General features: G+C 39.9%; 1 protein-coding gene and 1 long non-coding RNA gene across 4 annotated transcripts in view; one reads left to right on the top strand and one right to left on the bottom strand.

Annotated features, from left to right (window-relative positions):
- LOC110042013 (uncharacterized) overlaps positions 1–25,140 on the bottom strand; it is a 44,409-nt gene that overhangs the window by 4,825 nt on the left and 14,444 nt on the right. The window contains exons 3-4 of the long non-coding RNA XR_016208497.1: positions 18,936–19,268; positions 15,618–15,680 (exon numbers count right to left, since the gene is read on the bottom strand). This is a non-coding gene — a long non-coding RNA (uncharacterized LOC110042013). The remainder of the gene's footprint in view (positions 1–15,617; positions 15,681–18,935; positions 19,269–25,140) is intronic.
- Positions 1,839–24,884, top strand: LOC110042011 (uncharacterized). Of its 3 annotated transcripts, XM_089293836.1 has the most exons (14): positions 2,822–2,895; positions 3,033–4,118; positions 4,199–4,303; positions 4,391–4,450; positions 4,908–5,765; positions 5,840–5,953; positions 6,042–6,120; positions 6,412–10,422; positions 18,571–21,930; positions 22,004–22,132; positions 22,718–22,786; positions 22,934–23,995; positions 24,076–24,322; positions 24,781–24,884. In XM_089293836.1, the coding sequence occupies exons 5-8, from the start codon at positions 5,654–5,656 to the stop codon at positions 6,422–6,424; spliced, it is 318 nt and encodes a 105-aa protein (XP_089149962.1). In that variant the 5' UTR covers positions 2,822–2,895; positions 3,033–4,118; positions 4,199–4,303; positions 4,391–4,450; positions 4,908–5,653; the 3' UTR covers positions 6,425–10,422; positions 18,571–21,930; positions 22,004–22,132; positions 22,718–22,786; positions 22,934–23,995; positions 24,076–24,322; positions 24,781–24,884. The 3 variants fall into 3 exon arrangements, with proteins under 3 accessions (XP_089149963.1, XP_089149962.1, XP_089149964.1); XM_089293837.1 differs by lacking the exons at positions 4,908–5,765; positions 5,840–5,953; positions 6,042–6,120; ... (4 more) ...; positions 22,934–23,995; positions 24,076–24,322 and adding exons at positions 1,839–2,050; positions 2,124–2,253 and having other exon boundaries at positions 2,828–2,895; XM_089293838.1 differs by lacking the exons at positions 2,822–2,895; positions 3,033–4,118; positions 4,199–4,303; ... (3 more) ...; positions 6,042–6,120; positions 6,412–10,422 and having other exon boundaries at positions 21,681–21,930; positions 24,076–24,180; positions 24,269–24,322.

The following is a 25,140-nucleotide window of genomic DNA, read 5'->3' as shown; positions in this document are numbered from 1 at the left end:
TGGAGTAAAGAAAAATGGTCTGATAAGGCGAAAAAGTCAAAGAAAAGGCATTATAACAATGTAGTTACCCCAATAAATGTCAATTTCGTGGTTTAAGTCTACTTGTTTTGTTTTGCGCGCGAACAGCAACAGATACGATGAGTCAGCGAAAAGTCAACAAAATGCGCTTTATTTTTTCTAACATGACGCAATTGCGGACATAAATGCTCATCTCAATGTCCAGTGATTGAAATAACACCTCTTTGAATTTTCGGTGCCTCCTCATTTCTCGGAAACCAAGTGTATTCACAGTTGGAGAGAGATCAACATAATCAAACCTGCACGTCTGACACGCAGCCCAAGGGCAGATATTTTGACCTGGATATGCTCAAGCGAACGAAGTAAGCAATCACCTACACAATTTCTGGCGTTACTAAGCTTCTTAGATTTCTTTGTACGGGTATAGAAGTGACGCGAATAAAAATAGCCGTGGTTCTTGCAACAGGAAAAGGCGCGCATTTAAGAAAACGCACTACACCCGCGAGGCTGTTGCGGTTATTAGTCGACGCGGGCAGCCACCCAATATCAACAAAAATCTGCTTATGAAAGTAATTTCTGGCCGTTTTCGTCTACACAAACAAGTAGCTCTGACGCAATTGGCGACAACAAAGTTGTTACGTGGGCGCGCTTCGAATCCAGGTCATATGCACCTTAGAAATTCACACTCCGTAAGAAAGATAGGCATAAATAAAGGCGCGCTTCTAACAAGCGACGCAAGGGCAAATATTTCACTTCTGATACAATAAGGTAAATAACTGTTTCGATCAGCTATACGGTTTCGCATCTTCGGTTTCCCTGTGTTCGTCAGGAAGTGATGCTAGTTAAAAAATGAAAACAACCAACAGGGACAAGCGCGCGCGAGAAGGGACGCGTGGACCCTTTTATAATGGAACGGATTTTATTTGTCTAGGTCTACTCAGAAAACAACCACATACGAGTAGCGCACTCTCAAAACAGCTTTCAAGCCACAACATTCCTGCTCTACTGCAATAGTCTAATTCATTTGTATTCACTTTGTACGCTCAAGGTCAAAAATCGTACACCATCACTCATGAGGCTTAGAAAAAGGACCAATTGCTGTCAAAATGGAATTACCCTACACTTTCTAATCAGGATATAATGCGCCGTCGACAAGTCGGAAATGAGTATAGACTTCGGACACAGTCTGTTCAAAATCGGTTCTCTCCTTTCATCCTGCTCCGCCCACTGGACTTGAATTATTCCATTCAAGAGTACAGGGAAAGATTAGAGATTTGATAATCCACACACAAGAAAATAGAGCTTGCTGCCAAGACAAAAAAGAGTTTTAAACGAGAAGCAACTCATAAGAAATCAAATTCAAACCAGGAAGAAACGAATGTGGCGCTAAAATATTCGTTCGCGTCGAAGAGACTGAAATTAACTGCGAGGAAATACATAAACAAACGCACAGCCAGCAGTCGTCCGAGAATGAAACGTGCGCGCGAGAGGGCGCATGAATCTATTACAAGCACACCCACGACTAACACACGCACGCCAGTGAGAAAAACAACGCAACCTTTCCATAGCACTGTAGCGAGAAAGAAATAAAGGTCATGTTTTGTGCCTAGAAAATTGTGCATACGTAATATTTCAAATAGAATTACTGGCTTACGTTTATAATCTCGAAGGTTTTAGAACTTGATGACTTCACGTGAAAACGATCTTAGGACGATCTGTTCAAAATCGGTTCTCTCCCTTCCTCCTGCTCCGCCCACTGAGCTAAAAGATACATCCCATGACGTCAGTGTCCCAAAGACCTAAACTGAATAAATGTTTGTTTAGCGAAGCAGATTTCCAGAATAATATTGCTAACGCGAAAACAACCATTCGCTATAAAAGACGGAAACATCTATCTAAACGATCTGACGAAAAATGGCACTTTTTGGTCCAGACGATCCTACAAACGACTTTTTTGAAGAGGTGCGTCTTGGAAGGCGATTCCCTCTGTGCTATTCCGATGTCATGTTACAGTATGACTCAAGCACTGGAGGTTGGTGTTTATACCACAATTTCGCTTTGCAGAAAATTTCAAATTTATTTAGATTTGAGTTGAATTCTGTAAGATTTCACGGCCCTGAATGGACGAATTATCCGAAAAACGCCACAACGAACACAAAAGAACACAGCAACTACACTAACGGTCAAGGCTAAGGGAGGATGCGAATTCCACATCAGGCGAAATCCAGGAGGAGGTTTGTATGGATGATCACAATACGTATAATTAACTTTCCTTTCTGTTCGAACACGGCCATGGTTTCTTTTCAAAGGGAGTTTCAACAAATATGAGTGAGACGGCGAGTACCGCGTGAATTAAAACAGGAGATGATATTTTAACAAAAAATTGCCGCATTATCTAAAGTTATTCAATTTACCAGCCGCATGTGGAGCCATCTGTCAAATGAATATCGAATTGCAACATTTAATTCTAAACAGAAAAATTAAGTCTTCGCCATGTGGTTACCGTTCTCGTCTTCGTATCACAGAATTTGATCACTTTTGTAGAGACGGTAAAGAAATGTACCAGGATAAATAACGCACGAGTACAGACACTGCCTCTTTTCATGGAACCTTTCTAGCGACGCTCTTATTGGCGTTACGCCTATGGTTCGCTTAAGCTTCCCCCACGACAATATCTTCTAGTCGACAATTTTCTTTATTCTCCTGGCGTGCTTGTTTGACAGAGTGTTTCTATTGTATCGAGAATTGAGACGTTAAGTGAATCAAATCACTTCCACGTCAAAAAGTACTTCTTATTCTTCACAACAAGATACCGAGTCGACAATTGTTGCACTTGGATAAAAGTTGAGACAATGTACAAGATTTCAAAGTACTAAGGTAAGGAGGTGAAACATCTCACTCATCCAAATTGTACTTTACGAGATTTAAGAGAATGTCTGTAAATAGATGCATGTTTATCTCTAAAATGGCTCGAATTTGTCGATTTACCTCTTTTTTTGTGATTTTGATCGCAGAATGTTATGGAAAGCTTGGATGTCTGCAGACTGCTCAGGCACCATTCTATAGTGTTAAGTCAATAAAGAACACATATATGTGTTAAAAAATACACATGTAGGTGTAATTTTTTAAGAAGATTTACAGTCTGAAAATGCATCCTTCGCATGACCAAGTTTTACTCGCTAACAGACTAAAAATATACAGTCTACTTGTGCGTAAAATAGCCCGTGTAAATATTTTGGGCAAGTTTCGCGGGAGCATATAGAGGCGCTCGGGTCAAAATGCGGTATAAAATTTGACAGGCGAGCCATCAGCTTTTATGCGCACAACTTTCGGCACCTCTGCATTACCAAATTATTTGCTTTGCGCGAACTACAACACATCTTCCGGCAACAGCGAAGGGCAACAAATCAGCAAGGACTCGAGAAAATGCGCTATTTTTCAAAAACATGACGAAGTTGCGGACATAAATGCTCATCTCCATGTACAATGATCAAATTAACACTGCTTTGAATCTTCAATCCCTCCTTCTTGCTTTGTGCGGAAACTAATTGTAATCGCAGTTAGAGAGAGATCACATAATTAAAGTCGCGCGTCTGCCAAGCAGCCCGAGGGGCAAATATTTTGATATAGCTCGCATAACTAGATGAACATGACAATCAGCTTCACTATTTCTGCGTTACTAAGATTGTTAGATTTCTCTGTACGCGCTTTAAAGTGACGCGAATAAAAAATAGCTGTGCACATGTAACAGGAAAATGCGCGAGACGAAAAAGACGCCCTACACGCGCGAAATTTTTGAGGTTATCAACAAAGATCTGCTCACAAAGGTTTTTTCTGGCCGCTTTGTCTGCGCAAACACGTCATTGGCGTCGGTAAACCTAATAGGTGGGCGCGCTTCTAATCCATGTCATATGTAACTTAGAAAAACTTCTTATCCATACCGCTCGAGAAGTTTCATATTTCGCAGACTTGCCGCTACATTCGTCTTCAAAAGCTGAACATTAACGAGCCGAAGAACAATTTTGTTGAAATGATCAGAATTTGGGAGCACCATTACAGTGTCCATCCCGTGGCAATCATAATTTATGACTGAACTGGAGGTAATGCTGCTGAATTTATCTTGTTCGTGCACCTTACCAAAATTTTTCCACCAGGTAACATTTACTTGTACTTGTTACAGCAATTGAAGTCCAGTTAGGACGAAAGATTTCGGGAAATAGGGATCGCTTCAAGCTCGTAACATCTGACGCAGAAATCGTTGAAATTCAGCGAAAGCGTGAAACAGGTAAAGACTTCTTAGTTGATTCACCAAATGATCAATTTTAACATTAAGTTAGCAAGGCTATGCTACAAGAAACATGTTTCTTTTAAGGTTACGAGATTATCAAAGGAGGACACGTTCTCACCAAGAAAAGAATATATTATGAGTGAGGTAAGAAAGATAACATGCATTTATCGAGCGCACTTTAATTATCGATTTCACTGGATCAAAACCAGTGTCCATGTTGAAGAAAACCTCTTGTCTCCTAAAATGAAATCAGAAAAGGTCTTTCAACTCCAACCAACACAGGCGCACTGAAAATACAACCTACTCTTGAATACTGCCGTTCGAATTGTCTGTACAATTCAACACCAAAATAATACAAAAAGAACATCCATGTTTGCATTGTGAGGTGCCCAGTTACAGCCTTAGTAAAATGTCTTCTGCTGGTTTGTTAGGACGAATAATCAAAGAACAACATTAGCTCCCTATGAGTTATCTATCCAGTGAAACTAACAGATTTGCGCGCGTATCCAAGTTTGAGTAAGCCGAGCTTTGTTCCTACTGAGCAGTCATTTGTAAATGTCATGTTGTCAAAGGCTTGACAAAAGTTCAATTTCCTCGACAGCTTCGACACCATGTTGACGAGGTTGACCGCGAAAGGAAGACGCCTTTACAAAAGGATTCAATGATGATGTGACTGATCGATAAATAAAATCAGTGAAATATCAACTTTGTAATTGTTTTGTGTGAAATGGCTCGTCATTTGGTGCGCGCAAAGTATAGCGTATTTCACAGCCTTTGGGACATAAGACTTAAGATGAAAACACGAATCTCGCGCGTAGAAAGATGTCATGCAATGTGCCAAGCGTCTAGAAACATCGATTGAAACCCACGAGGTGCTACTGATCCGAATCTATTTTCCCTCTACCTCTAACCCTCCCATTTATAACCATATTCAATATGCGACAAGCAAAGCCAAAGGGCAAATACTTCAACTTTCTCAGGAAAAAAAATATACAGGACTGCTAAGTTCGACAAATATTAGAAACAGGTTTAGAGCCATGCAACCGACGATGACGCAAAGCTTTGATTCTATTTGACAGGTTCAAAAGAAAGAAATTACTAACGAACGTTTGCACGCTACCGCGCGCATATGGGAGACGCGTTTTCACGCGCGCGCGTGTGAGAGAACGTGCTGGTTGACAGAGAGTACTAAAATTAGATTATTCTGGTGCTGCCGTCATTAAGGTATTAGCATAATTTGCGCGCATGGTCGGTTTATCACTCGCCGATTAAAGCACGTTGTTCTGAGCAAGAGTGAGGGCAGTTTCCACTTAAAGATTACAATTTCAGTTTCGAATCAAACCCAATATGGCCCAGCCGGGAGATCCTGTAAATGATTTTATCGAATTCGTTCAAGTATGGGGAGGTGTCCTCAGCAACTATCTGGAAGCGGTCATAATGTACGACTCACGAAGGCGGAGTAAGTACATATGCTGCGTCTTATGTCGAAAGTCTGAGAAAGTTTCCAGCAAACACTTTCTCGAAAAATTGCAGGGTTTACGGTTCAAGTAGGATACAAGCTTTTCGAAAGAGAAGTGAATAGTGTGAAGCGCTTACAAATTATCACGAGTACCGAAGAAATGATAACGATTCGGCGCCGACAAGGAGGTATTTCTTGAAATACACCGTGCCACGCTGATATTTTATTGTCACTGTTTGTAACCCACTTCTTTGCAAATACTGTCTACTTTTAAAGGAGAATATACCATGGAAGATGGAAGCGGAAAGGACATCACCGTGTCTAAAACTTTTTTTGCCAACTTATCAAAACCAAGGTAAGAGACTTCCATCTTGTTGTCAATGAACGCAACGTGATTATCGATCCACTGAATGACAGTTTTATACGACGCCAAAGAACTACTGAATTCAGTGTAAGCAACACACGCACGATGAAACATTGCTACGATCAGTCTTAGCAACTCCGACGTCAGTTATTTGACATGTTACAACATTGTAACATTCACGAGCATCTTGTCGTTCGCTAGCTCAACATTTGTTGCCAGTTTATATTCATTTGTGAAAATCTAACCTGGCATAGTTTAAATCAAACTTCATTTTCTCAACAGCTTAGCGACTTGAGCAAGAATCAGGAATTACAGAGGATGCTTGCCGATCTAGGGTATCAACTGAATCTGTAAACTTCAAGTGTAGGCCAACCACCTACGCTTCGCGCATATATAGTTAAACTTTTAAAATACTTGTACTGCGGTAGAAACGAGACGGAACTGTATATATAATCAAACAGCCCAACGAATAGTAAATGATAAATGCGCTTCCAACACAAGCATTCTAAGAAAAACATCTCGTTTAATTAAATGCCATGTCATGTCTTGAAATGCTCAGAGCCACACGCGCGCGGTGCACGAGATCCAAATTGGTTCTCTCCCTACCTTCGCTCCTCCCCTTCCTAAGGTGGACTGATTAACAAGCATTCTTTGTTGTTGAATCAGATACCTCACGCTAGGGACAAGCCTCATGGAATTAAGTTTTATAACAAGCCATTTTGCTCTTCAATGTTGGGAAATCTGTACTTGACACATTTGGCTATTTACTTAAATGTGTGCATTCTGTAAAGTTATCAAATCATAGAGCCGCTTTAAAACTGTCTAAACGACAATTTTGATTCTAAACTGCGATGCAAATAAACGAAGCGCGCATATCACGCAACATTGAGATCAGTCCACAAAGACTGGCTAAAAAAGATTCCGGAGTAAAATGTGGCGCTCACGAAGACTTTTGTCGTTTTATCCTGTTACTCACGGCCACAGCTAGTAAAATTTATCAATCGAGTAAGCCATTCCATTTCTCATCGAAACTGACTGTAAAGATACTTCACAGAAATGCTACGAAATGCTAACTGAACGAAACGAGGCAGTCTAAATTCGGACAAAAACTATCATGAGAACTTAACACTTAAATCAGAAGAGACAGTGAATCAGAATTTCACGATCTACGTACTACCTTCCGTTTCAAGTACAACAACAGGCCTAGTCGAAACAATTAGATGGAACAAGACCGAGCTTAGAGCGCAGATTATTAAGCCATACATCAGTTTAGAAACAAATAAGAGGAAACGCACCTTCAATTGCGTCCATTTCTCCATAGCTCTTCTCTACTCAAACTGTATGTCCCAAACACAATATTTACGAACATTAAAATCTCTCTGAAACATTGTTTTTTCTACTGCGCAATAAACATCGCAGAACGACTGGAACTTTCCTCGCCTCTTAAATAGCCCCAGAAAATTTAAAGTGTGACGTTTATACTTTTATGAGAAGCTATTGGTCGCGCACTTTTATTTTGTTGGGACGCACATTCCCTAAAGCACCTGGGGCGAAACGTCATTGGAGGAGGTCAGGCCATAATTTGACAGCTTGTCAATCAACGTCTTCATTCACGAACAATGATATGTCTTTCTTAGGCACTCGATTATTCTCGTGCTTGTGTGATCAATAAACAAAATTACACAATGGCGTTTCGATACAACACACTAGATGCTAGGAAAGCTGAGCGCTTAATCGTTACGAAGACTTTCCTTTAAATGGAAACGTAATGAATCGATCAATGGAAGGAATTCCAGAGGTTTCCTCGTACTTTTCTCCATAAAGCAAAATGGGCAATACATTCGTAAGAAGAAAGACAGAATCTACGAAACAGGCAAATCTACCTCACCTCTTTTGGAAGAATCGCGACAGAAAACGAATTCAAACGTATTTCATTTGCTTATTTGTGTCATACTTGGAATGTCTGAATGCTTTGATGTTATAGCGTTCCTTTTCTTTAGCAGTGCATAACAACGTGGTAAGACACAACAAGCACAAATAAACAATCCAGATCAAAAAAATAGTGACTCAACGTTCAGGTTCGAGGATAAAGCTCCTCAAGAACCATCTAAATTCAAACTATTTTAATATAATTAACATTACAATCATAACAACTTATCAAATATTACGTTAGATTCCCCAATAACACACTTGAAGCTTAAGTCCTGACCAGGCTCCTTGGACAAGACACCCTACCCTCTCCTCCCTGGTGTATAAATGGGAACTAGCAAATTTTGCCATTTGGCGTTTGATCTAGCCATCTAACAGAATGCTAGAAGCTGTACTAGTGTGCTGTTTACCAGCATCCATCTCAGAGGAAGAACTCATATTGCTAGAGGCTTTATGGTATGAAAAAACATACTTTAAAACCACACACAAGTTTAGCTCGTTTTGTGAGTAATTTGCCCCAAAGACTGTTGACTTCATTCGATATTCTCCAACAAATTGGCGTAAGTTATACTTGTGAACGTATAGCTATTAAATTGGCTACATTCAATATATAAGGTTTGTTTTTCCCTGACATTAGGCTAACTAAAAGAAGGCCACAGATCCATTTTGATCACCCGGTGATCGAGTCCTCTAGAACATCCTAATGAAACAGTACAACCCCGAGCAGCCATAACGATTACGACTAAATCATGTCTGTCTGCTTCCTGTTCTCTAGAAGTTCAAAGCCAGCAGTTCAGCAAGGTAGATACGTCAAACTGTACAAACTCGACAAAGTTTGTCCTCTTGTAAAATGTCAAATAAACACCACACGAAAATATGGCGACAAAGATTCCATTAGAATATTCACACACTATTGTTTTATCCAAAGTTCAAAGCTATAGCCACCTTGTACAAGATAGTAAACAGTACGACCTGAAAAAACTGCTTTCAATAGCTTTCATTACAATTTAATCCAGACTTGTTAAACCACCTTGTTCAGCATAATAAACAGAACCATAAGAAAGTTTTCTTCGATAGCTTTCACATGAACGGTCACACAACGAAGTTTCGTCCACAGACTGAAAAGTTCGAACCACCTTGTACAGCATAATAAACAGTACCACGTGAAATTACTGCTGAATAGCTTTATTTTAATGGTCACACACTGGGGTTTCATCCAGATTCAAAAGTTCGAACCGCCTTTTACGGTACCACATGAAAACATAGTTCCAAAGCTTTCATGTGAATGGTCACACAACAGTGCTTTCTCTACATCATAAAAAGTTAGAACCACCTTGTGTCGCATAATGAACAGTATCACAAGAAAGCACTACTCAACGGAGTTTTAAACTACTCAATAGTTTTCATTTGAATAGTCACACAACGGTGCTTTATCCACATCATGAAAATTTAGAACCACCTTGTGTCGCATAATGAACAGTATCACAAGAAAGCACTACTCAATAGCTTTCATTTGAATAGTCACACAACGGAGTTTTATCCACAGAATGAAAAGTTCGAACCACCTTGTACAGCGTAATAAAGAGTAACACAAGAAAGGACTGCTCAATAGCTTTCATTTGAATGGTCACACAATAGGATCAGGCAGTTTTAGCCAAATCGTATGACTCGAGGTTTTACGTCAAAACCGTTCATAGGGTTAATAGGCCTCCAAGAGCATACAAAACAAACAGAAATCGTTCTTTTCTTGGGAAACAACCAGGGGAAAAACCCAACAACCCTGACAAAAGACAAAGAGTTTGTTATCGCTCTTCTTTGAAATGAAGAAGCAATATCTAGGGATTCCCCCATGACAAGGAGCTGTCACGATTGGTTGAGTGAAGGCAAAACAGCAGTTAGCCAATAGCAGGGTTGTAATAGCCACAACTAAAACATAGATGGAAGTGCTTGCAGAAGTAAAATTCACCGCATACTTCTCCCGAAACGTAACGAACACACCGGTAAACAGAAAAAGGCGTCATAAGGTTGCTCAGTTGAAATAAGCAGTCCACCTTGGTGAGTTAGCTTTTTCAATTTGAAGAGAACATGGAGAATGCGACTGGTGACAAAGAAGCGGAGTTTTCAGGGACCAGTGATGGACGAAAATCGTCACCCTATCAACGGATCGTTATCGCCTGCCCTGACAATCACATCATCGCTGTGAAGCGATTCATGAGCGAAGGTGAGAAGCTGTATTCCTGGGATTATACGAAAACGTATGTCAAGGAGACAACACTTAAAAATTCGTTTTCTTTTCTTGCAGAAGTCAAAGTTAAAGAGGGGAGACTTGCTGCTATTGAAAACAAGAAGGGACGCTAGCAAGAGGTAAGCGTGAATCGATTCATTATTTGCAAGAGAGGACATTAAAATTAGCGCAAATTAGAACAAACAGACAGCACAGCGTTATCGAATAAATAGTCAAAATTCTTGTCAGACAATGAATTCATTCCAACTTGAGATAGTTCCGACTGACCAGTTAACTTAATTACTTTGTATCTGATTTGCTTAAAATAATATCTCAGTTAAATTGAAAACAAAACCGACAGGGAAAGATTTTGAGTGTATTTGTTAAAGAGGATGAGATGACAAAGTGAAAATAGCGAGAGGAAGATAAGAAAAACATATGTAAGTGAAAGCATAACAACAACGAAAACAAGTAATGCAAGAAGGAATTTAAAATGTTGGAAACAGAGCGAAAAGCAACATTTGGTAGCTAATGGCATAAACAAAACGCCAGGTAACATGCAAAGCATCATTTTTTCAAGGCATGAGAGAGACCAACTTCCAGTTTCTCCTAACAATAACCATACATCATCAAGGAAAAAGGTGATGAGAATTAAGACACTCGTCAACGACATGATATTTTCTTGCTGTTTAACCAAACTCTTGACAACTGAATATTCAAAGAGATGCCTGACGATGGATAAAGAGATGCATGTACCCAAGTTAAGCACAGAGAAAAAGCGAAAAAAATTCCTTTATCAGATTTTGTACGCCACAAGTGTCATTACACAAGCAGACATTTAACATCGTCCTGAAATTGTTGGTCGGGAATACTTGCACTCCGCTTGTAAGTTTAAGATGTTGATACAGGGTTGTTAGAAGTTGAAGCTTGAAGTCTGTAATAATGAGTTAAAGGATTAGTAAAGATCTATTGTAGAGTACCATTCGTAGTGAACCAGAGCATCTGTTTTGCAAAAGAAATAGCCTCTTCCTCGTGCTTTTATCTAGCGCTTTGAACAGGATGAAAACATGGCATGAAAAAAATCACTATTTGTATGAAGTAAACAGAAAGCAAAAACTGATTACCCAACAGTAAGTTTGATTTCAGCAAAGGGTTTCGGTGAAGACATTTGATGGATATGATTTCCGTATTAGTCTGTAGTCACTCCTGAAGCCTTTTGAATATTTGTGTATAAGATGACCTAAATAGGGACTCTGACATACAGCTAGGCTTAGAAAGTGAACATAGAAGTCCCAAAGAAATAGTATATTCCACACGACGTTCGCGCCCTTTTCAATATGGCAGAAAATGCGAGCTGCCCCGTTTTGGTCTGTGTAGTTTAGTGATATTAACTTGTCCAGGAGTAATGATATCATTTCGGTTTTGTTTTGCAGAACTCATACCTAAAACAAAGTCAAAACATACCTTCTAGAGGCAACTAGTCCACTGAGCGTAATTAAGGCTCCTTTCTAGTTGAAGGAATTCGACTAAAGCGTGGAAAAGCGTTCTGCTGCAGGCAATAGTTAATACATTTGCTTCTCTGCTCAATATAGGTTATTCAACCAACAATGCTTTTATTGAATAGCAAGGCACATCCGATCATTCCAAACATTGCTTGCATGACACAAAAAGATAGGAAAATGTTGATGAAAAACGTAGGCAATTAGCGGCTAAACTCAGAGAAAACCCGGTGCCGGCTGTAGCAATAAATTTAAAGCTGTTCTTGCATTCAGTTCCCTGTTTTGGGCAATTCTAAACTGCGAGCTTAAACATGTCACGAAATACAATGCATTCATTTACTGCCCAATTCTCCATTACTACAGGAACAATGCTGATTTCTGAGCAAATTGGAAATCACGTTTTGACAAAAACAGACCAATTCATGATTCCTGTCAATTACGAAGAAATTACGTGTATTTCAATGTAATTTGTCTACATCTCGCCCAGTGTTATCCACAGGCGTTTCCATCTAGCTTCCATGTGTTTCCTTTGTGTTTTTCTAGTGTTTTTAAATCCAAAAAAGCGTCAAAGTAGCCCATCACACCATTAGACGCAGGATCAAAATTCTCTTTTGAGATTCCCACACATTTCCTAAGTTCATCTTGGAGAAGTTTTCCTCAGATCAACCAGCCTTATATTTAAAAATGACCTGCGACTACCTTTCGTTTACATTGTGTTTCAAATAGCGTTGGAAAAGAGCAGTTCGAGATTTAAACTCAGCGCTGGAAATGTGAGATACGTTAGCTCTTGCAGTAACTGTATGAAAATATAAATTCTCCTCAGCGGCTTCCATTATGTCTCTGGTATTGGTAATGAGAATTTGGTGTTGAATCAAGACAACACCCAGGGATCTCTCCCATAAAAATTAGGGAACATTCAACAAATAAAACATGCAGCTTGTCTTTTGCCTCGGGGCGGGAATTTTGAATTTTAAGTGCGCATTCATTTGGCGCGACATCAGGAGACGAAAACTTACGGGGTCTCGGACAATTACCCTACTATCGTGCAAATCTGCTTTTCTCGGAGGATCCGATCGTACACCAAGAGTAGAGTTCCGAACGGTTTTCGAACATATCTCGGTTCAAGACCTTGCAGCACATGACTGCGTATTGAGATTCAAAATGGTCAAAGTACAACAGGCAAGATTGGCTTTTATTCATCCTCTAATTTGATATGAGGGCCCCTGTGGACAATATCCCCTAGCCGATGACTCTATTAAATCTCATTACCTGTTTGCTTGAAAATGTATTAGGATTGTAAGAAGAAATTAGGTATTGATTTTTACTTCAAAAGAAAACATGCTCGACTTTTTGTCTTTATTGTCCAGTAAGCTGAAAGGTTTTTACCTTGAGTATATAGAAGTGCATTTAGATATCAACCAGATAATTTCCAATTTTTTTTCTTCAGTACACACCTTTAAAAAGTATCTAGTTTCTCTTGCAATTCACCACTATCACCAAGATTTGTTTTTTTGTGAGTCTGCTGTATAGGGCAATTAGGTGGCAATCAAGTATGACATTTCATGCAGCACGACATGAAGACAATTATTCCTAAACGTGCATTAGTATTGGATTATAAGCAGATATTTATCAAGAGAATTATATACACAGTTTAAAAGCAATCGAGCTCTCGAGCAATTCATGACACAGACAGAATTGCACTCCATTCTTTTCAAATAGACACATAGTAAGAGATTTCAGAAGGGTAGAGATAGCCTTAAGAAAGCAACAGTGATATAAGTGAGTGAGTGAGTGAGTGAGTGAGTGAGTGAGTGAGTGAGTGAGTGAGTGAGTGAGTGAGTGAGTGAGTGAGTAAAGACTATATTTAAAGAGGGTAGCACTAAAATAGTATAAAAATACTAACAAACCAGTGGCTCTCTAAAAATTATGTACAATACGGATGGTAAAACTATGGCATAACTATGAAATAATATAACGAATAAAATACAAGAGATAAGAGATAAAATCAATTAAAAGTACAAAAAGTATAACTAAATCACAGAATAAAATGATTTAAAAGCTGTAAGATGAAAGTTGTAAGATGAAAGTAGAAAATGTCAAACAGAAAGCTGAAAAGAAAGAAGTAGCCTTACTGCTTGCAACTGCAAAGAATATTTTGAGCAAAGCCATGCAAACTGTGGCTGAGTAAACATTTTACTACAGACAAGTGAAGGAAGGTAAACTAAGACCATGACAGGGATTTCAAAACTTTTAAAGATCCTCGCAATCATAACACACTAATAGCATGACTTCCCATGAAATCAGACACTTGCTTTGTGCATGATAATGCTTGCAGTAGAACAGCATGTAAAATGATCAGCAGGCTTTCTCGCCAATCTGAGTATGACCATTAAACACCATTAAGATTTAGAAATTGTTTCCTACGGGGTTGTGGAGGCACAGTGACCTCATGGTTAGTACGCTTGTGCATGATAATGTTTGTAGTAGAACAGCAAGCAAGCAAGCAAGATTTAGAAACTGCCTCATACGGGGTTGTGGAGGGGCACTGGCCTCATGGTTAGTACGCTTGTCTCCAGCTTGAGCATCAAGGTGTGAGCCTTGGTTGGGGACATTGTGTTGTGTTCTTTGGCAAGTCACTTTACTCTCACAGTGCTTCTCGTCACCCATGGGTACAGATAGGTACCAGTAAATTTAATGCTGGGGGATAACCCTGCGATGAACTAGCATCCCATCCAGGAGAGAGTAGAAATACTCCTAGTCACTTCATGCTACAGAATAAGCTCTGACCTGATGGGCCACATGGCTCGTATGCAGACTTTACCTACCTACCCTAAAGGGTTAACATTTTCAATGGAGACGCACTGGCATAATCATTAAGTGCATAAGACTCCACTTAGAGAAGTTTGCAGGGTTGTCAAAAGCAGCCATTGCTGATGAAAATTACCATTGTCATTGTCTCAGCCAGCTATTCTGCTGTGAAATTCATCTCGTTCATTTGCAGAGATGGCACCAACCCCGACACTAATACGGATTACTTCAAAACATTTTGACAACCCAGGTTCTGGAGTTCTGAAGCCCTGGCCAGGGTCTTTGTGTTGTCTTTTCAGCAAGACATGTAACAAATAGTCTACCCTGTGACTTTTTCAAGCACCAAGGTATAGGAACAAATACAAAGAAATTGTTGGGACAAAATAAGGGTTGGGGGGTGGGGGGTGGCCAAGATTGGCTATGATGGACTAGCATCTCCTCTGTGGGTAAGGGGAGTGGGGAGGGGTGGAATGTAAAGCACTGTCACTGATTAATGATCATTTAAAGATCTGTAATGTTTAGGCTTAATTTCTTTAACTTAACAAAAATTACTATAATATGGCACTAGAATTAAGCACAGGTACATTTTTGATACCAGACAACCACAGGCTTGATTCCAAGTGTCTTTAGATTTAATAATTCAGTGCTAAATAACTTTAAATGTCACTTAGTGTGTAACAACTAAGGTTATTTGACTTATATGTAGTATACACATGTCCTTTTCTACTGATAATTTAAATCATTTTTATCAAACATACAGCAAAAGTAATGCCATCACCTGGAAAAATATCTAAAGAAAACTTTAAATAGGCTACACTAAAGCTACAATTTAAGGCTAATTAATGTAAATACAGTACTCTACAAATCTAGAACATTTTAAATTGATTATTGATGGCAATTTAATTTTAAACATCAAGGTAGGAAAGGCACCAAATGGATACTTTCTATACATTGTCTGCTTTCATTTTGGCACCCGATATGATGATAAAAGTAAAATTAATATTTATTACAATATTCTCAGTTCTCACCTTGACTTCAGAGTTTTCAACAGATCTCCCTCCTCCAAATTAACCAATATTTCTAAAATTTAACTTAAAAAGACAAACAATGTTATAAATTTGAACTAAATCTATAAGGAAATCCACAACTGACTTTTTTATTAAATTATTATTGAAATAACTCAGTAAACTTATATTTCTTGTTTCTCAGTCATTCCTTTTTAAAGCTACAGCAGTTCCATACCTAGAGACATAGAACTCACTTATATAAACTTAATGCTGGGCTATGTACCACTGTGAAGAGTATGGTTTTCAGGCAGTTTAGTCTGGGATAGGGTGTAGAAAATCAGACAGTTTTGGTCCAGAATAGGGTATAATTTATCAGAAAAGTGGCCATTGTATAAACAATTTAGTCTAGAACTGGTTCATTATATCCAGTTAATTATATCCAGTTCTATTAATGATAGAAATTAAAACTTGGAACTGACTTTGTAAGATATTGGTTTGGTTGGCATATGCTGGACTATGACTGTAATTCGGTTTCTGCATAGAAAATAGCCATTCTGGGATAGGGTAGGGGTTTTTGGTGCCTAGTGTAGAATAGTAGTCCAGATTCTAGTCAATCATGTCTAGTGTAGCAGGGGTTTCATTAAAAGGGCCGGGCACCACGCAAATTGAACAGCTGTGACGACAGTTTACCCAGCTGGTTTAACCGTCTAGTGGGACGTTTTTCTTACAAAGAAGTTAAGTTCTAATAGCTTTGCCCGCCTGTGAAAACCAGTTGCCTTTCTGCTGAAATCGTTAATGAAACCCCTAGTATAGGGTAAGCGTTTCAGTGTCCCAATGGCACAGCCCTACCCTGGAAAGATTTACAGAGTACCTCCCCCACGCCAGGCAATTAAGGTGGTGTTAATTTACATGAAACATCAGGTGTGCGTTTTATAATGATGCAGTGGTTTCCAATGGGTTCATCTTGGATTATTTACCAGATTTTCATTTTGGTAAAGGCAAAATGATAACGCCATGAATGTGTGACTACTCATTTCAATGCAAAGTCAGTGACCAGACCCTGGGGAGGACTCCTATATGAAAAGATTGGGGACGCTTGTTAGAAAATTTATATTAAACCCCTAAAGGACACCAATCTGGGTGTGGCTTGAGTATTATTTTGATCCCTAAAAGATACCACTTAAAACGGAATGTGTAGTTCCAGAAAATATCCATACCTTCCCCTCGGAAGGGACTTTTTTTAAAGACCCCCACCCCCTGGAAATTCCAATTAAGTTTCATACTTCTTTAAATATTTTGGTCTTACAGACCCCCCTTCCCACCCCCCAGGAAATTCCAATTTATTCTCTATGGGAAGTAGGGATATTTTCTGGAACTGCACAATAGGCTATTACCGGCTGCTGTTTGGAAAGAAGCCCATGCTAGTAGCTTGGAATTGAGAGACTAGCCTATCAGCCCAAAATCAGAAATACGAACAGCTTATTATTACTTACCCTGACAGCTAAAAATAGTGGCGTTTTGTCATGAACACCTTAGTGAGATCAGAATCCTTGATTTATACCCCTAAGCAAGATTACAAGCACCTTCGCCCTTTTCATAAGGGAATCCCCCCTCGCATGAGGACCAGACATGTGCTTTGAACCACTTTGTCTCAGAATGAAACTTCTACGTGCGTGAAAACAGATTCATGAAGGAGGTGCAAAACGAAATATTGCTACAAGTAACAGAATGAACCTGGTGCCAGTATGAAATCTGATTACACCCCATAATAGTACCCTGGAAGCCAAAGAGATTTTTCTTTTGTGCTGTGGGATTGATACCGACCAGAGGCCAACACTATGACCCCAAAAGCTGCAAGACAGTTTACAATCAATTAAGTCCAGGCTGAAATCGGAAATCGAGCAAGAAAAGCAACACAGACTGCAGACGTCACTGGGGTAAAAGACAGACTGCGTACTATAGACTGAATTGTGTTGCCATTTTCATCATTGAGAGCTCACCGTAAGCAGGCTAACCAGAGCATTATTTAGGCTAACCCGAGTGGTATTCAGTCTAACGGGAGTGCAGACCTTCACTGTGGTTAGCCTGAACAACCCTGTTTACGGTTAGCACTTGATACTGGAAATAATCCAATATATACTTAAAAGGTCTATACTCTGCAGTCTGCATTTTACCCCTCAGTCTGCATTTTACCCCCGGTCTGCAGTCTGCAGTCTGCACAGTCTGCGTTTTACACTGACGAGCAAGAAAAGCCTCTGGCACCCAGGGTATTACAAGGGGGAGACCACTTCGAACCATGAGATAATAGTCACTGGGGTAGGCTCAATAATATTTTATTACCAGTTTGTAAAGGTCATTTTGCTGAATTCCGATCATGAAATCATTTGATAGGAACAAGCTCGTGACCAATCAAATGACCACCTAGCGAGAGTCTAGGCACGCTTTCCATTATGCCAAAGATTCCAGAAATTTTGGTCGGAAATCAAATGGAAAGGCCCGCTTCAATTCCTTTCAACCGGAATATTCGGGCTCACCTATGGAGGTGATTCCGAATATTCTGGTCAGAATATTCCAACCAAGATTTGCTGTTCCATTTTGACAAACCAGTTCATTGCTCTACGTCTCTTCACTTACGTAGGGAATTCAGAAAAGGAAAAAAAAGGGTAACAGCCATTCCTCTTGGATGGCCCGGTTTGATCGGAAAATGTTGTTCCATTTTCCTCGAGCATTCCCACTGGTCTCTGACCACTCGCTCTGGCATAATGAAGCGCCCTGGATTTCTTAGTCTCCATCAAATTCTCATAACCATCCCAAATAAGAATTGTATTAAAACCAGTAAAGACAACTGGTATTTTCATCTTTACGATTGAGTGCTCTGTGAAACATAAGAGATATTTTAGTGATAACAAAACAATCTTTGTTCAGTTTTGTGTCTGCAGTTGTATTAACACAATCATTTGTCTTTCATCGTCAGGGCTTTTTCATTAAAGCGCCACGTGGGGATTTCAGTAATTTACTATAATGGACAAGGCAAATGAAGAAAGCAAGAAAAGGCTCACCAGTTTGAACGAAGCGGACAAGTTTCTGTAGCATGTTTTTGTAGATTTTGTTTGTATAATAGAGTGTAAATTGCACCAATATTAAAAAGACATTGATTAGCTTCATGTTATGAAATTAAGATTATCGTAAATCGTATTGAGTTTGTTGTCCTAAACGCGTCAAGAGTATTTGTGTAGTTTGTGCGTCATGCCTTGCAGATTTGCTTAGCTTGCTATCAACATCTTTAACAGATAATACTTCGCCCTGATAATGTAGAACAAGAACGTTTGAAATACATACTCTTTTAGCTCACTTGGCGCAGTTGATCCCTCTACATCGCTCTGTTGCGCGATCGACGCTATTGCCAAGGCGCTACCTTTGTCCGGGCGACCAGGTGCGCCCTGAGGCGACTCGCCCCCAGACCCCCAGACAATCGCAACAAAACTGTGCGCTTAACTGACGTGACTGTAAAATATCAACCGTGAATGCCCATACTTTTTTCCTTGCTTCGGCCACTTGTAAGTAATTGCACAGGGTTGACCGAGTATTTTACTCGTGTTTTCATCATCAGGAATCTCCGCAGGGTATCAACCCTGCATAGTCTCCCTTTGTCGTCACGCAACGCTTCACCCCCTGTGGAAAGTTCCTAGCGTTAGTAGAAGCGTTATGTGACCAACTATTAACAGCTGCGAAGGAGTCTAGCTAAGGGTGCGTTCCTTTGGGGTAATCTGGATCAGGATCAATCATCTTTGATCACTCGGATCAGGTTGCATCAAAGGAGCCGATGAATTCGAGACCAGAATGGATTCATCGGTTCCTTTGATTGGCCATATATGATTTGAGTAATCTTGGATCACTGATCTTGACCCACATTACTCCAGAGGATCGAACCCAAAAGTCTGCATCTCCGAAACGTATATCGCGATTTGCAAAATTTGTTTTACGAGGGACGTTGCAATTGCTTGTAAAGGGCAATTTGTGATAAGACATTTGTTGGTCTTCCCATAGGTCAGGAGATTCTCGAACTATGTTTGCAGGCGTGCGTTTGGAAAGATATTATTCGCAAGTAGACGCAAGTAGAAAACTTGGGTCTACTTGCGACTCCGTTTGGCCAGACCTTACGCGCAATTACACTGACTTGCGATCACTTTGGTCGAGATCAAATTTGCACGTAATTCGACGCAAGTATACAGTAAATGAACCAACATTAACTCTACCAACAGAACGAGTGACAACACATGGAGTAAAGAAGAATGGTCTGATAAGGCGAAGAAAGTCAAAGAAAAGGCATTGTAACAGTGTAGTTAACCCAATAAATGTCAATTTCGTGGTTTAAGTCTACTTGTTTTGTTTTGCGCGCGAACGGCAACAGATACGATGAGTCAGCGAAAAGTCAAGAAAATGCGCTTTATTTTTTCTAACCTGACGCAATTGCGGACATAAATGCTCATCTCCATGTCCAGTGATTGAAATAACACCTCTTTGAATTTTCGGTGCCTCCTCATTTCTCGGAAACCAAGTGTATTCACAGCTGGAGAGAGATCAACATAATCAAAGCTGCACGTCTGACAAGCAGCCCAAGGGCAAATATTTTGACCTCGAGATGCTCAAGCGGACGAAGATAGCAATCACCTACACAATTTCTGGCGTTACTAAGCTTCGTAGATTTCTTTGTACGGGTATAGAAGTGACGCGAATAAAAACAGCCGTGGTTCTTGCAACAGGAAAACGCGCACATTTAAGAAAACGCACTACACCCGCGAGACTGTTGCGGTTATTAGTCGACGTGGGCAGCCACCCAATATAAACAAAAATCTTCTTATAAAAGTAATTTCTGGCCGTTTTTGTCTGCACAAACAAGTAGCTCTGACGCAATTGGCGCCGACAAAGTTCATACATGGGCGCGCTTCGAATCCATGTCATGCACCTTAAAAATTCACACTTCGTAAGAAAGATACGCATAAATAAAGGCGCGCTTCCAACAAGCGACGCAAGGGCAAATATTTGACTTCTGATATGCTAAGGTGGATAACTGTGTCGCTTAGCTATACAGTTTCGCTTCTTTACTTTCCCTGTGTTCGTCAAGAAGTGATGCTAGTTAAAAAATGAAAACAACCAACAGGGACAAGCGCGCGCGAGAAGGGACGCGTGGACCCTTTTATAATGGAACGGATTTTATTTGTCTAGGTCTACTCACAAAACAACCACATCCGACGACTACACCCTCAAAACAGCTTTCAAGCCACAACAATCCTGCTCTACTGCAATAGTCTAATTCATTTGTATTCACTTTGTACGCTCAAGGTCAAAAATTGCACACAATTGGTTACGAGGCTTAGAAAAAGGACCAATTGCTGTCAAAATGGAATTACCGTACACTTTCTAAACAGGATATGATGCGCCGTCAACAAGTCGGAAATGAGCATAGACTTCTGACACATTAGTCTGTTCAAAATCGGTTCTCTCCCTTCATCCTGCTCCGCCCACTGGACTTGAATTACTCCATTCAAGCGTACAGGGAAAGATTAGAGATTTGATGAGCCACGCACAAGAAAATAGAGCTTGCTGCTAAGACAAAAAGGAGTTTTAAACTAGCAAACAACTCATAAGAAATCAAATTCAAACCAGGAAGAAACAAATGTGGAGCTAAAATATTCGTTCGCGTCGAAGAGACTGAAATTAACTGCGAGGAAATACATAAACAAACGCACAGCCAGCAGTCGTCCGAGAATGAAACGTGCACGCGAGAGGGCGCGTGAATCTATTACAAGCACACCCTCGATTAACACGCGCACGCCAGTGAGAAAAACAACGCAACCTTTCCTTAGCACTGTAGCGAGAAAGAAATAAAGGTCATGTTTTGTGCCTAGAAATTGTGCATACGTAATATTTAGAATAGAATTACTGGCTTACGTTTATAATCTCGAAGATTTTAGAACTTTTTGACGTCACGTGAAAACGATCTTAGGACAATCTGTTCAAAATCGGTTCTCTCCCTTCCGCCTGCTCCGCCCACTGAGCTTAAAGATACATGCCATGACGTCGGTGTCCCAAAGACCTAATTTGAATAAACTTTTGTTTAGCGAAGCAGATTTCCAGAATAATATTGCTAACGCGAAAACAACCATTGATTCGCTATAAAAGACGGAAACATCTATCGAAACGATCTGACGAAAAATGGCACTTTATGGTCCAGACGATCCTACAAACGACTTTTTGGAAGAGGTGCGTCTTGGAAGACGATTTCCTCTGTGCTGTTCCAATGTCATGTTAGAGTATGACTCAAGCACTGGAGGTTGGTGTTTATACCACAATTTCGCTTTGCAAAAAGTTTTAAATTTATTTAAATTTGAGTTGAATTCTGTTAGATTTCAGGGCCCTGAATGGAAGAATTATCCGAAAAACGCCACAACGAACACAAACGAACACACCAACTGAATTAACAGTCAAAGCTAAGGGAGGATGCGAATTCCACATCACGCGAGATCCAGGAGGAGGTTTGTATGGATGATCACATTACCTATTATTAACTTTCCTTTCTGTTCGCACACGGCCATGGATTTCTTTTCAAAGGGAGTTTCAACAACTACGACTGCGACGGCGAGTACCGCGTGAATTAAAACAGGAGTTGATATTTTTACAAACAATTTCCGCATCATTTACAGTTATTCAATTTACCTGCCGCATGTAAAGCCATCTTTCAAATGAATATCGAATTACAGCATTTAATTCTAAAGAGAAAAATTAAGTCTTGACCATGTGGTTGCCGTTCTCGCCGGCGTAACACAGAATTTGATCACTTCAACTTGTCTTGCAGAGACGGCAAAGAAATGTGCCAAGATAAATAACGCACGAGTACAGATACTGCTCTTTTCATGGAACGCTTTTAGCGACGTTCTTGTTGGCGTTACGCCTGTGGTTTGCTAAAACTCCCCCACGACAATGTCTTCTAGTCCACAATTTTCTTAATTCTCTTGGCCTGCTTGTTTGGCAGAGTGTTTCTATTGTATCGAGAATTGAGACGTTAAGTGAATCAAATCACTTCAACGTCAAAAAATACTTCTTTTTGTTCTTCACAACAGAATACCAGGTCGACGATTGTTGCACTTGGATAAAAGTTGAGAAAAGGTACAAGAATCCAAAGTATTAAGGTAAGGAGGTGAAACACTTTACTCATCCAAACTGTGCTTTACGAGATTTAAGAGAATGTCTGTAACTAGATGCATGTTTTTCTCTAAAATGTCTGCAATTTGTCGATTTAGCAATTATAATGTTCTCCTTTGTGATTTTGCTTGCAGAATATTATGGAAAGCTTGGATGTCTGCAAACTGCTCAAAGAATTGCACAGTGTTAAGTCTATAAAGAACACATTTTGAAAGCAGAAACGTGTGTATGTGTAATTTTTAAGGCGATTTATTATGCGTCCTTCCAATGACCGAGTTTTACTCGCTAACAGACCTAAAATATACCATCTACTTGTGCGTAAAATGACCCGTGTAAATGCTCGAGCAAGTTTCGCGCGCGCATATAGAAGCGCTTGGGTCAAACTGCGGTCGAACATTTGACAGGCGGGCCATCAGCTTTTACGCGCACAACGTTCGGCACCTCTGCATTAGCAAATGTTCTGCTTTGCGCGAACTACAACACATTCCGGCAACAGCGACCAAAACATGGTAACGAATCAGCGAGCACTAGAGAGCTATCTTTCAAAACATGACGAAGTTGCGGACATAAATGCTCATCTCCATGTCCAGTGATTAAAATAACACCTCTTTGAATCTTCAGTCCCTCCTCTTTGCTTTGGGCGGAAACTAATTGTAGTTACAGTTGGAGAGAGATCGCATAATTAGAGCTGCAGGTCTGTAAAGCAGCCCGAGGGCAAATATTATGACTTAACTATCCTTCACTGGATGAACATGGCAATCAGCCACACAATTTCTGCATCACTAAGATTCTTAGATTTCTTTGTTCGCGTTCAAAAGTGACGGGAATAAAAATAGCTCTGTACATGTAACAGGAAACGGCCCGAGACGAAAAAGACGCCCTACGCGCGCGAAATTGTTGCGGTTATTAGTCGACGTGGGTAACCACCCAATATCGACAAAAATCTGTTTACAAAAGATATATCTGGGCGCTTTTGTCTGCGCAAACCCGTCATTGGCGCCGATAAACCTAATAGGTGGACGCGCTTGGAATCCACGTCATATGCAACTTAGAAATACCACTTATCCATACCGCGAGAGAAGTCTTAAAACTGAACATGGACGATCCGAATAACAATTTTGTTGAAATGATCAAAATTTGGAAGCATCATTATAGTGCCCAGCCTGTGGCAATCATAATTTATGACTCAAACGGAGGTAATGCTGCTGAATTCCTCTTGTTCGCGCACCTTTCCAGAATCATTCCAACAGGTAACATTTAATTGTACTTGTTACAGAAATTGAAGTCCAGTTAGGACGAAAGATTTCGGGAAATAGGGATCGCTTCAAGCTCGTAACATCAGACGCAGAAATCGTTGAAATTCAGCGAAAGCGTGAAACAGGTAAAGACGTCTTAGTTGATTCACCAAATGATCAATTTTAACATTAAGTTAGCAAGGCTATGCTACAAGAAACATGTTTTCTTTTAAGGTTACGAGATTATCAAAGAAGTTCTCACAAAGAAAAGAATAAATTTTGAGTGAGGTAAGAAATATACCACGCATTTATCGTGCGCACTTTAATTATCGATTCAACTGGATCAAAACCAGTGTCCGTTTTGAAGAAAACCTCTTGTTTCCTAAAACGAAATCAGAAAAGGTCTTTCAACTGCAGCCAACACAGGCGCACTGAAAATACAACCTACTCTTGAATACTGTTGTTCGAATTAGTCTGTAGAATTCAACACCAAAATAATACAAAAAGAACATCCATGTTTGCATTGTGAGGTGCCCAGTTACAGCCTTAGTAAAATGTCTTCTGCTGGTTTGTTAGGACGCATAATCAAAGAATAACATCAGCTCTTTATGAGTTATCTATCCAGTGAAACTAACAGATTTGCGCGCGTATCCAAGTTTGAGTAACCTGAGCTTTGTTCCTGTTGTGCAGTCATTTGTAAACGTCATGTTGTCAAAGGCTTGACAAAAGTTCAATTTCCTCGACAGCTTCGACACCACGTTGACGAGGTTGACCACGAAAGGAAGACACCTTTGCAAAAGGATTTAATGATGATGTGACTGATCGATAAATAAAATCAGTGAAATATCAACTTTATGAAATTGTTTTGTGTGAAATGGCTCGTCATTTGGTGCGCGCAAAGTATACTGTAATTCACAGCCTTTTGGACACGACAAGACTTAAGATGAAAACACGAATCTCGCGGGTGGTGAAAGATGTTATGCAATGTGCCAAGCGTCTAGAAACATCGATTGAAACCCACGAGGTGCTACTGATCCGAAACTATTTTCCCTCTACCTCTAACCCTCCCATTTATAACCACATTCAATATGCGACAAGCAAAGCCA

This window comes from Orbicella faveolata, unplaced genomic scaffold (genome assembly GCF_042242905.1).
Source record: "Orbicella faveolata isolate gen_17 unplaced genomic scaffold, um_ofav_v1 contig_25, whole genome shotgun sequence".
Taxonomy (NCBI): domain Eukaryota; kingdom Metazoa; phylum Cnidaria; class Anthozoa; order Scleractinia; family Merulinidae; genus Orbicella; species Orbicella faveolata.
Note: the sequence above shows the minus strand (reverse complement) of the source record. Positions and strands in the feature narration are given on the sequence as shown.

What these genes read in the sequence shown, in the direction of transcription:
- LOC110042011 (XM_089293836.1), top strand. Translation starts at nt 5,654, where the DNA reads ATGGCCCAGCCGGGAGATCCTGTAAATGATTTTATCGAATTCGTTCAA. An exon ending in GTACGACTCACGAAGGCGGA is followed by an intron (nt 5,766 to 5,839) that starts GTAAGTACATAT and finishes GAAAAATTGCAG; the next exon opens with GGTTTACGGTTCAAGTAGGA. An exon ending in GATTCGGCGCCGACAAGGAG is followed by an intron (nt 5,954 to 6,041) that starts GTATTTCTTGAA and finishes CTACTTTTAAAG; the next exon opens with GAGAATATACCATGGAAGAT.